Raw genomic sequence first — 12,519 nt, forward strand, 5'->3', positions numbered from 1 at the left:
GAGACCCATGGACTCTCATAGAGACCCATAGACTCACACAGAGACCCATAGACTCATACAGAGACCCATAGACTCACACAGAGACCCATAGACTTACACGGAGACCCATAGAATCACACAGAGACCCATAGACTCACTCAGAGACCCATCGACTCACACAGAGATCCATACATCCACGCAGAGACCCATCGACTCACACAGAGATCCATACATCCACGCAGAGACCCATAGACTCTCAAAGAGTCCCATTGACTCCCACGAATGGACATACAGAGCCATAGACCTATAAAATAAAAACACCTGACTCTTTCTCTACGATATGTTGACAAGCGGTTGCATTTGCACGCTGTGTAACTCCACGTCGTGGTGTATCGTGTTCCTGCATGGGGAGCAGCGGTGCAGCGGTTGGCACGCTGCGTGGTGCTGTGCACCCACCCCCTCCTCGTGTGCTGTGTCGACCTTCATAGGTGCTGCTCGCTAACAGCACTTGCCCCACCAAGACTACACTGGTTATCTTTGTCTTTGTGTGTGTGCCCCTCTGCCACCCCCCCCACCCCCCCCCCCCCCCAGCAACCCGCGGTGCGCACGGTGGCGCCGGCGCGCGGCCCCGTGTCGGGCGGCACGCGCGTCTCCCTCCACGGAGTGCACCTGGACGCTGGCAGCGCGGTGCGGGTGGCGCTGGGCAACGAGAGCTGCGTGCTGCGCAGGTGACGGCGGCGAGGACGGCACCGCCGGATCGATCGGGGCGTCGTCGTGGAGACGGGAGGGAGCGTGAGCGTCGCCGCTGTTGCCGCCCGTGGTCAAATCGGTTTTTCGCGTGAAATGAGTCGACAGCCTTAGCCGGATTAGCCGGATTACACGCGGGGTCTCCCGAACCAGGCCCCTTGGCTACAGCGTCTCCACGGTGAGCGACGCCACCCCCGATCCGCCGTGCCGAGCACCCCGCCGGTGGTCGCCGCGCCACTCGCCACCGGAGCGGCCGGCAGCTTCCCTTTTGACCGGCGACCTCCACTCTGAAGATTGGCGGTCCCGTGAACTCTGACCTCGTCGCTTTTTACCCCTACCTCTGGCCACGTGACCTTTGGTCCCACAAATTCTGGCCCCGCCACTTCCTGCCTCGGTGACCCCCCGCCCCGTGACCCTTGCCCCCCGCGACCTCTGCCTCGACTTTCACGGCCGTGCCGCCAGCTTCCGAGGACGACGCGCAGCGGGGGGTCGCCGAGTGCCGCGGCGCACTCTGCCCAGGCCTGGCGGAGCGTTTACCGCTCGGCAATTACGGCCGTGCCGGCGGGACGCGACGCCGCAACGCTCCGGCTCTTGTTAGTCTCGGTCGCCCGGAGCAGATCGCTCGGCCTTTCCACTGGTGCGCGGTGACCGCTGTGGCGGTAATTGCTCTCCAGGTGTGATTTTTCCATTTGATTAGTGCGCCGAGCCCTTCGCCGTAATTAACCGTAACAGCTGCCAAAGTCCATTTTTCAAACGTGGACTAATTGGGGACTGGGGTTAAAAAAAGAGCAGCGCGAAAACATCGGCGCTGCCACCGACGCACGGGGCCGCCGGACGGCACGCTCCCCACGCCGCTGGAACAACGAGGATGCCGTGCCGATCCGTCGACCCGACGGCGAGCGCCGGGGAGCGTCGCCCCCTCCCGCTCGGTTCTGACACGACGCCGCTCGCCGACAGGGACCGCGAGCGCCGACCCGGGTTCGATTCTCGCGGAACTATCGGCCTCGCTGGCCCGCATGTAGCGCCATTCTCGGAGCAACAGGTGCTCGCCAGTAGCTCTCGTCAGCGCCACTCTGCTCGGTGTGAATAGAGAGGTCATGAACTTTGAACTCGGTCTCTGTGTGCGCGCGTTTGTGTTTGTGTCTGTTTGTGAATGTGTGCGGCTGTGTTTCTGTCTGTATCTGCGTCCGCGCGTGCGTCTGCGTCTGCGTGCGGCAGTCGGAGTGCGGGCGAGATCGTGTGCACGTCCGCGTGGGCGCCCCGCGGGCCCGACTTCGTCGCCGTCTCCGTGTCTCTGGACGGCGCCGAGCTGAGCAGCGCCCTCCGCTACGAGTACACCGAGGACCCCGTCGTGACGCGCATCGAGCCCGAGTGGACCATCACGCAGTACGCACACGCACGCGCGCACACAGGGCCAAAACGCTCGATCCCACACTGAAAATGAGATGGGGAGAACTCATTCGATGGAATCTCGGACAGCCGTCTGTTTATTTGAGCACACGTACACATACGCACTCACACGCGCCTCCATTAGATGCACGCGGTGGGAACGGCAGGCACAGCGGTTGGCTCGGTGCGCTACGAACCCGGCGACCCGAGTTGTATTTACTGCCACTGACCAGCGTGGTGAAGTATGGTCAAACAATCACCGGAGTGTCGATGGTCCTTGCCTCACTCTGCCATTGGGGTACTGAATATTGCGTTGAACCAATACTGCTGAAATGATGCACTGCCGGAAGGCCGTGTGGCTGACAGGATGTGTATAATTTAATGTGGGAAGGCGGCAGCGTATCATCATTACACAGCGGGGGGGGGGGGGCGGGGGGGGGGGCGGGGGGGGGGGGCCTTCATCCAGCAGTGGAGCGGCGGGCGCCGGGCGTGAACGGTGAACGCCGCGAGAGGCTCGAGCAAAATGAGGGCGGCGGCTCCGAGCGTGAACTCGTTCAACCCATCCCCGTCCCACTTGACACGGCTTCAAAGTGCACCTAGCCTGGCGTAACCTCGTCGAGACACCACCACCGATCGCCAGTGTTTGTAATGCGTTAGTGTGCGCGCGTGTGTGTGTGTGTCTTGTGTGGAGATAAAGGCGGCCGGCCACCCCCTCGCACCGGCCTTCATAGGTGCTCGCTAACAGCACTTGCCCCTACAGTCTGTTATGTCTACATGGGGGATCTTTGTCTTTGTGTGTGTGCGCGCAGTGGAGGAACGCTGCTCACGGTCACGGGCAGTAACTTGGGCACGGTCCAGGAGCCCAAGATGAGGGCCAAGTACAAGGGGGTGGAGAGCGTCGACGTGAGTGCTGCTGCCTCTCACCATCATCACATCACCACCATCACCATCACCACCATCATCACCACCATCATCATCACCATCATCACCACCGTCACATCACCATCACCACCATCATCACCATCAGCACCATCACCACCATCATCATCACCATCACCACCATCATCACCACCATCACATCAACATCACCACCATCATCATCACGATCATCACCACCATCACCACCATCATCATCACCATCACATCAACATCACCACCATCACCATCACCACCATCATCACCATCACCACCATCACATCACCACCATCACATCAACATCACCACCATCACCATCATCATCATCACCATCATCACCACCATCATCACCACCATCATCATCATCACCATCATCACCACCATCATCACCACCATCACCACCATCATCACCATCATCACCATCACCACCATCACATCACCACCATCATCACCACCATCATCACCATCACCACCATCATCACATCAACATCACCACCATCATCATCACATCAACATCACCACCATCATCACCACCATCATCACCATCACCACCATCATCACATCAACATCACCACCATCATCATCACATCAACATCACCACCATCATCACCACCATCATCACCATCATCACCACCATCATCACCACCATCACCACCATCATCACCATCATCACCATCACCACCATCACATCACCACCATCATCACCACCATCATCACCACCACCATCACCACCATCATCACCACCATCATCACCATCACCACCATCATCACATCAACATCACCACCATCATCACCACCATCACCACCATTGCTTGATATGGACATCGCGCCTTCCCCCATCGGTGCATGTCGAGGCGCCGAGCGGTAGTCTCGCCCAGGAGAACCCCCCGTGGCAGCTGCCGCTGTGTGGCCACGAGGTGAACGAGCGCCGCTCCGGCCTGCACGTGGGTCGTGTCCGCCAGTCGGGGCCGTGGTCGCCGCTCGCTCTCACCCAGTGGAGTCATTTGCGATGTCACTCACGGAGTTTGGCAACTTTGGACCGTGACTCCGACACGCGCACCACATTCTCTCTACACACAGATAAAGATCCTCGTATAGCCTTAACAGACTGTAGGGGCAAGTGCTGTTAGCGAGCACCTATGAACGGTACACGAGGGGGTGGGTGGCCAGCACCACGCCCGACCACCTTTGTCTCCCCAGTGGCGATGTTTGCACGCCGCACTGGCTACTCATTTGAGGCTGAGTCGACCTAGGGGAGGCTCAGGATCGGTTGAGATAATCGTCACTGGTGTTGGCCGTGAGCGGGAATCGAACTAGAGTCGTCGGGTTCGTAGTGATGCATAGAGCTAACCGCTACACACACTCACACCGCATGCAGATACACACACACAGACACATAAACATACACACACTCACACCACACACACCTAAACATACACACACTCACACCACACACGTGGAAACACACACGCATGCACACACGTAAACACAAACACATATCCCCAAGGAGGTAAACAAACTCTCGGATAGCTTCACGCAGCCCTCCGCTAAGCACCGCTGCTGCGCACGAGGCCAGGAATTGTGCAGTTGATGGGCGACGACTTCCCCCCTCCATTCAGCTGAGTGGATCTGCAGCCCCCCACACCGCTCGTTTGCACAGGGAAACTTCCTTGACAGGCCGATGAGCCCCCTACTGTCTCAACCCTCCCCCCCAACCTCCACCCGCATCGCATCTGTCCGTCTGCCCGTCCCTCCGTGCGTGCGTGCGTGGGTGGGCAAGTGCTCGGTTTGCGGAGCGGCGGCACGGTGGTTAGCGCACTGAGCCGGCGTGTTTTTTGGCGACTGCTCTTCTGCAAAATGAGAAGTAGTTTGATTGAATTACAGTTGGATCCCACGCGTGGACTTAGAGATTCACTCCCGCTCACGGCCAACATCAGTGGCAAGTGAAATCCGAACCTCTCCCGTCCCTCCCCCAGGCTGACTCAGCCTCAAACGAGCACCCAGTACGGTTTGTAAACATCAACGCAGGGTCTGGCCTTAACAGGTGCTCGCTGACGGCACTGGTCCCAGCGGTCTGCTTAGTCGGCGACACGGGGGGCGGTCTGCTCAGACTGTGCGTGTGCGTGGTTGGTAAACGGCACAGCTTGCGAGTGTTCACCCCTCCGACAAAAACCACGACCTTAACCCTCCCCTTCATGGCTGCTTTCAATTTCGCCGGCGCCCGTCTCTGCCGTGAACCACCGCCGGGGGAACCTTTGCCCGGAGCCGGCGCGACGCGGGCGGCGGTCCCGGCATCGTCGCCGGGAACCCCCCGGGAGGAGACGCCGGACCCTGCCGGGCCGGCACGGTTAACCGTGCCCGCCCGGAGGCCCGGGCTGTGTTGGCGCTACCTCCACCGCCGCCGGGTGAACGGTTAAACAAACATTTTGGCGTAATAATTAAACCCTTGGAGAGAGAGGGAAAGGTTGTGAGGCGTGCGGGTGGGCGGGGGGCGGGGGTGGGGGGTGGGTGCGGGGGTGGGGGGGTAGGGGGGTGGGAGCGGGGGGGGTGGGGAGGTGGGTGCGAGGAGCGGCGGTGCCGTCACCGCGTGTCTGACCGCGCCGGTCGTGTTCGCCGTTTGCAGCCGCCCTAATTATTTTCATCGCCGCCGTCCCCGCTTGATCGTTCCCACGGTGCATAAATAAATCATCCCCTACGCCGCGCGCCCGTAATTGTTGATCTTCCACGAGACATGATGGCATTCTGCTGCAAAGCTTCACACCCCGCCCCCCCTCCCCCCCCGCCGTGACCCCCTCCCCCCCGCCGTCTCCGCCACCCATGGCCCTCGCTCCTCCTCCTCCGTGCGGGAGGCGAGCAAACGTCGTGGAGCAGCGGCACGTGGATCCCCCGCTGTGTAGATGGTGACGCGGAATGGAGCGGCCCCACGCCCACCCCACGCCCCCCACGCCCCCCTCTAGGCGCCCCTTGCTGCCAGGCAGGATAAAAGATGCTGCCCAAGCTGCTGCATCGGTACTCTTCCACAGGGAACGCTCCGGGGGATTTAAAATGTCGCGGAGTTCACGCGAGGATGGGTGGATAACACCTAACTCCAAGTCTGAACTTTATCCTAACTAGTGACCCCTAACCCCACAGACTTGCACCGTGTTCAACGAGACGACGCTCATTTGCCGTGCCCCGGGCATCGAGTTCAACAGCCCTGGTCCCCTGCCAGCGGAGACCGGTGATGGAAGCTCGTCGTCATCGTCGTCAGCATCGTCGTCTTCGTCGGCTGCGTCGCTACCCATGCTGGCGCCCGTGCGCCCCGACGAGCTGGGGTTCATCTTCGACGACGTGCGCTCGCTGCTCATCTTCAACGCTTCCGAGTTCTACTACCACGCCAGCCCCACCTTCGAACCGCTGGGTCACGACCCCCTGGACATCAAGCCCGGCTCGCCCATCATCCTCAAGGTGAGCGCGACACCTCCGCCGTCTCACGGGCGCCGCCCGCGGGGGGACATGGCAAGTGCCGTGCGGGATCTCCGTGGAGTCATTGGCGGTGCAGTTTTTTGGGATTTGGCAAATTTGGACGGGGACGCCGGTGGCACACGATGGCCAACTCTTGCGGTGGCGTCACGAGATCTTTAACGTCCGCAGTACACACCACGGCATTAACCAGGGTGGCCTGCCGCGTTCAAACCGCGAGCCTCTGCGACGAGCGGCGAACGCGCTGCCGCCGGGCCACCGCGTCACCAGCCCAATGCACGTGCGTGGATGCGTACACGCACGTGCGTGCGTGTTTGTGTTGTTTCACATGTGTGTTTTGTTTTACGTGTGCGCGTGCGTGCTGCCATCGCGCGCTCAGGGCCGGAACTTGATGCCGGGCCCAGCCGGGGGGCGGCTGAACTACACGGTGCTCATGGGGGACGCGGCATGCGCCGTCACCGTGTCCGACACCCAGCTACTGTGCGAGTGCCCGGCCCTGTCGGGCCACCACATGTTGACTGTGAGGGCCCACCACTATTACCAATGCCACCACCAATACCACCACCAATACCACCACCAATACCACCACCAATACCACCACCAATACCACCACCAATACCGATACCACCACATGTTGACTGTGAGGGCTCACCACTGCCACCACTATTACCAATACCACCACCACCACTACCGATACCACCACCACTACCACCACCACCACTACCGATACCACCACTACTACCGATTTCACCACCACTACCGATACCACCACCAATACCACCACCACGACCGATACCACCACCACCAACAGCACCATCACCACTACCGATACCGCCACAACTACCTCCACCACTACCACCACCGACACCACCACCACCACTACCGATACCACCACGTCCACCACCACCACCACTACTGATACCACCACCTCCATCACTATCACCGACACCGTCACCACCACCACCCGACACCTCCACCACCACCATCATCACCACACAAAAACTCACGCACGGCTGCCTGCCCACTGACTCGCACGAACCTCATCGTACTCATTCGCCGTGACCCGTGGGACAGGTGCGCGTGGGCTCGCTGGAGCAGGCGGTGGGGCGCGTGGGGCTGGTGCACGACAGCCTGCTCACGCTGCCTGCCATCGTGGGGCTGGCGGCGGGCGGCGGGCTGCTGCTGCTGGTCGTGGTGGGCGTGCTCGTGGCGTACAAGCGCAAGTCGCGCGAGAGCGACCTCACGCTCAAGCGCCTGCAGCTGCAGATGGACAACCTGGAGTCGCGCGTGGCGCTCGAGTGCAAGGAGGGTGAGCGACCGCCCGGCACCGCGCGGCGGCGGCTCGTCTCTCGCGCAAATATCGCCTCGATTTTTACTCCCATTGCCTAGTGGCGATGACAGTCGTCGTCGTGCCGGTTGTCAAACTCCAGCCGTTGCTGTTGTTGACGCGGCGGTTGCGGCCGTGGTTGCTGTTTGCGGCGGTGGCGGTGCAGCGTTTGCGGAGCTGCAGACCGACATCAACGAGCTGACGAGTGACGTGGACGGCGCGGGGATCCCCTTCCTGGACTACCGCACGTACGCGCTGCGCGTGCTCTTCCCCGGCATCGACAACCACCCAGTGCTCACCGTGCTCGAGGTGCCGGCACGGCCCCCACAGCCACCCCATACCCACATCCACCCCGCACCCACCGCACACCCACCGCACACCCACCCCGCACCCACCACGCACCCACCACGCACCCACCCCACACCCACCCCACACCGCACCCACCCCGCACCCACCACGCACCCACCTCACACCCACCTCACACCCACCCCACACCCACCCCACCACACACCCCACACCCACCACACACCCACCCCACACCCACCCCACACTCAAGAACAGCTGTGCATCACGGCTGTTCTTGGTGTCGTGGTGTAGCGGTTAGCACGCCACAAACCCTGCGACCCGAGTTCCATTCCCACTCACGGACACCAGTGGACTACCCTAGGTCGACGAGTACCTAGTGCGGTGTCTCCCCACCGGGGAGACAAAGACGGCCGGGCGTGGTGTCGGCCTCACCACACCCACGTGTGCCGTTCCGGCCTCCGCAGCCGCTCGTCATCAGCGCTCACCCCAGCGGTCTGCGTGGGCTACGCGACGGCGGGATCTGCGCTCGTCCGTGCGTTCACACCGCCACCCTCACCCGCGCGTGTGTCCCCAGGTGCCCGGCAATCGGCACGAGTGCGTGGAGAAGGGGCTGCGGCACTTCGGCACGCTGCTGGGCAGCAAGGTGTTCCTGCTGGCGTTCGTGCGCACGCTTGAGTCTCAGCGCGCATTCTCGATGCGCGATCGCGGCAACGTGGCGTCGCTCGTCGCCACGGCGTTGCAAGGCAAGATGGAGTACGCGACCGACGTGCTCAAGCAGCTACTCTCCGACCTCATCACACGCAACATCGAGAGCCGCAACCACCCCAAGCTGCTTCTGCGAAGGTGACTCGCGTTCCCCTCCTGCACCGCGTTCAAACCACCACACTGCAGGTCACCACAGCACACTCACCCACTAACGCCACTCGCCCACCAACCCTCTTACTCACCCACTCACTCACCCACTTACACACTCACTCACCCACTCACCCACTCATTCACCCACCCACTTACACACTCACCCCCTCATCCACTTACACACTCACTCACCCACTCACCCACTCACCCACCTACCCACTCATTTACCCGCCCACCGACTCACCACACTGCAGGGCACAACACTTTCTGCTTCTTCCCTCGCACCATTCCACTCTGGAATTCTTTTCCCCAGTCATCGTCATCTCTTTTCACAAAGCCGCGTCGCTCCGTTTCCCCGGTCGCTCCGTCTCCCCCGTCGCTCCGTCTCTCCCGTCGCTCCGTCTCCCCCGTCGCTCCGTCTCTCCCGTCGCTCCGTCTCTCCCGTCGCTCCGTCTCCCCCGTCGCTCCGTCTCCCCCGTCGCTCCGTCTCTCCCGTCGCTCCGTCTCTCCCGTCGCTCCGTCTCTCCCGTCGCTCCGTCTCTCCCGTCGCTCCGTCTCCCCCGTCGCTCCGTCTCCCCCGTCGCTCCGTCTCCCCCGTCGCTCCGTCTCCCCCGTCGCTCCGTCTCCCCCGTCGCTCCGTCTCCCCCGTCGCTCCGTCTCTCCCGTCGCTCCGTCTCCCCCGTCGCTCCGTCTCCTCCGTCGCTCCGTCTCCCCCCGTCGCTCCGTTTCCCCCCGTCGCTCCGTCTCCCTGCGGCAGATTGTGCTCGCTCGTGCTGGGTCTCACCGGGCAGCAGGGTATCAATTACGCCAGATGGGGCATCGCCCCCTTCGAGGAGCGGAGGGTGGGGGGGGGGGCATGGCAGGGGTGGGATGTGGGGGGGTCAGGGAGGATCGTGGGGGGCACGTCTCCACCCACGCGGCACGGGAGCGAGCGCCTCTCGTTAATGACCGAGGGTTTTAGTTGTGCGCAGACTTCGCGATGGAAACGCCTCGCGCGGGAACAAGAGCGTGAGGGTCCACCAGGGGAAAGCTTCATCCAGCAGTTGATTGAACATGGCTAACGATGATGATCATCCCGGGCTGCCCTTCATCTATGGGTGGATTGTGCAATTCACGACAACGATAGGGGGGAGTCGTTCATCCAGCAGTGGATGGAACATGGCTAACAATGCGGCTGATCGGTGCCGTGAAGGCTGGGGGTGAGGGGCTAACGAGGCCACCGTGGATCCCGTACACAGCGGTCACGGGGTTACTAGTTGTGGGGTGCAGTGGAGTGGTGGGGGGCAGAGAGCACGCATCATTATTGTTTTTATATTTCAATTAATTAAAAAAACCCATTTCTCCCGCCCCCACGTGCCTACACAAGCAATTACCGCAATCCGTGATTAGCGGCGTGGCGCTCGGCTCGCCGCGTGGTTCTCTGATTAATGGCTGCCGCCGCTCGCAGCTTTCCATTAAATATTCATTTGCCCATCAGCGGCGCTCGTTCGGCCGCCGTCCTTGTTGCTGCGCTGCTGCCCGCCGGCCGTGGCCTGGCTGCCCCCTTCCGCGCGCCCCGGCCATCCGCCACCGGCGCCTTCCCAGTGGCCTCTTTGCACGACGGCGGCTCGCGGGAACACAGAAAACAAAGTAATTCTTATCAGGGGGAGGAGGGCTGTGGTGTTTTTAGTGCAGCCTGCACGCTCAGCGCCGCTCTGTCTCTCCGGCCTCTCTCAACGCGGCGTCATTGACGGCCGTGTTGAGGTTTTCAACAACAAATGGCGCGGTTGTTGAACGCTCGCGCTGTGTCGTCATTCATTTTGTTTGGCTGCGTTGGGTGGTGGAGGGTCTTAATGACACAAATTGGGCCAGGTCACCACCTGCAGGTGAGACGGTGCAGGTGAGACGGTGCAGGTGAGACGGTGCAGCAGCACAAATCAGTGATGAACTCGAGTCACGACCCCAAATAGGTAAGGGGGGATGTGGGGGTGGGGGCTCAGCCTGAACCCCGAGACGCCACCCAGGTCGTCGGTGCATGCACGTGCGTGTGTGTGTACGTGTGTGTATACGTGCATGTGTGTACGTATGTGTGCGCACGTGTGTGTACATGTGTGTGCACGTGCGTGTGTGTGTGTACATGTGTGTGCACGTGCGTGTGTGTACATGTGTGTGTGTACGTGTGTACGTGTGTGTACGTGTGTGTACGTGTGTGTGCACGTGCGTGTGTGTGTGTACGTGTGTGTGTGTGCGCGCATGTTTGTACGTGTGTGTGCGCGCGCATGTGTGTGTGCGTGTGTGTGTGTTTGAGTGTGTTTGAGTGTGTTTGCGGAGCGGTAGGGTAGCAGTTAGCGCACTGTGCTACGAACCTGGCGCCCCGGGTACAATTCTCGCTCACGGCCAACACCAGTGACGATTATCTGAACTGGTTCTGGGCCTCCCCTAGGTCGACTCAGCCTCAAATTATGTGTAAACATCACCACGAGGGAGACAAAGACGGCCGCGCGAGGTCTTGGCCACCCATCCGCTCGTGTGCCGTGCCGGCCTTGATAGTAACTTGCCCCTACAGTCTGTTACAGGCTATACGGGAGATCTTTGTGCGTGAGATAAGAGGTGCTCGTCACGTGTGAGGGTGGGGAGTGGATTGGGGGGAGTGATGAAGGGGGCCACCCACTCGGCTCAAATCGCGGCACGTGTGGGCCGGCCCTCGCCGCTGCTCATTACCCACAATCCTCTTCTCTTGATTGGCTCAATTTGTAAATCGCAGCGGGTTTTGTTGAAACCCATCATCTCGGCCGGGATTACCATCATGCTGCCCCTGTGGGGAGCGGCGGCGCAGGGGTTAGCGCGCTGTGCGATGAACCCTCCGTCACCGACTTACACACTGACCGGCGTGGTGGAGTGTGGCACAACGACCCCGCACGGCGTGGGGAAGCCTTCCCCCAGCAGTTGATTGATGAAGGCCCGTGAATAATAATGGTCACATTGTGATTTTCTTCTCAATTTAGCATTTGCAATGCACCACCATCATCCTAAGCAGCAGCCTCCATCTATCTATTACTGGATGAAGGCAATTCGATTATTCTAAATCCAAATAACTAAATTCTGTATTTAAATAAAAAGCGAATTAAACAAGGTTTAGAGGAGATTTTCGGCCTTCCTCAGAGGGAGCTGCTCTCTGCTGCACAGAGCCGTGCCCTGTTCGGGGGCCACAGCCGGCTGGCTTGATTCGATTTCGGCATGGACACAGCGAGTCCGTGCCAAGCCACGCATCACCGAGCACTCCGTTAACCAGGGCGGCCGTGCCAGCCGTGGGAATTCATTCGCCATGCCCCCGGCAAAACCGCCGATTTTCCGCTTCTCATTGGCAGGAGCCGGACACGGGTTTAGTGACTTATCTCTTTCTTCAATCTTCTCTCTCACTCTCTCTCTCTCTCTTTCCATCTCTCACTCTCTCTCACTCACTCTCTATCTCTCTCTCTCTCACTCGCAGTCTCTCTCTGTCTCCCGCTGTCCCTCGCCCGCGCACTCCCTGCCAATGATATTTCCCTGCCAGTCGTGCT

At 60.7% G+C, this 12,519-nt stretch overlaps 1 protein-coding gene across 1 annotated transcript in view; it reads left to right on the forward strand.

The window, feature by feature from the left end:
- Positions 1–12,519, forward strand: part of LOC133349340 (plexin-A2-like) — a 51,806-nt gene that overhangs the window by 27,638 nt on the left and 11,649 nt on the right. Inside the window, exons 9-16 of the mRNA XM_061562690.1 lie at positions 571–707; positions 1,945–2,112; positions 2,925–3,018; positions 6,163–6,477; positions 6,872–7,012; positions 7,567–7,801; positions 7,986–8,128; positions 8,700–8,968. Of these exons, the coding sequence (XP_061418674.1) occupies positions 571–707; positions 1,945–2,112; positions 2,925–3,018; positions 6,163–6,477; positions 6,872–7,012; positions 7,567–7,801; positions 7,986–8,128; positions 8,700–8,968 (1,502 nt within the window). The remainder of the gene's footprint in view (positions 1–570; positions 708–1,944; positions 2,113–2,924; positions 3,019–6,162; positions 6,478–6,871; positions 7,013–7,566; positions 7,802–7,985; positions 8,129–8,699; positions 8,969–12,519) is intronic.

The sequence above is a fragment of the Lethenteron reissneri genome, chromosome 30 (assembly GCF_015708825.2).
Source record: "Lethenteron reissneri isolate LAM-NWPU_2019-01 chromosome 30, ASM1570882v1, whole genome shotgun sequence".
Taxonomy (NCBI): domain Eukaryota; kingdom Metazoa; phylum Chordata; class Hyperoartia; order Petromyzontiformes; family Petromyzontidae; genus Lethenteron; species Lethenteron reissneri.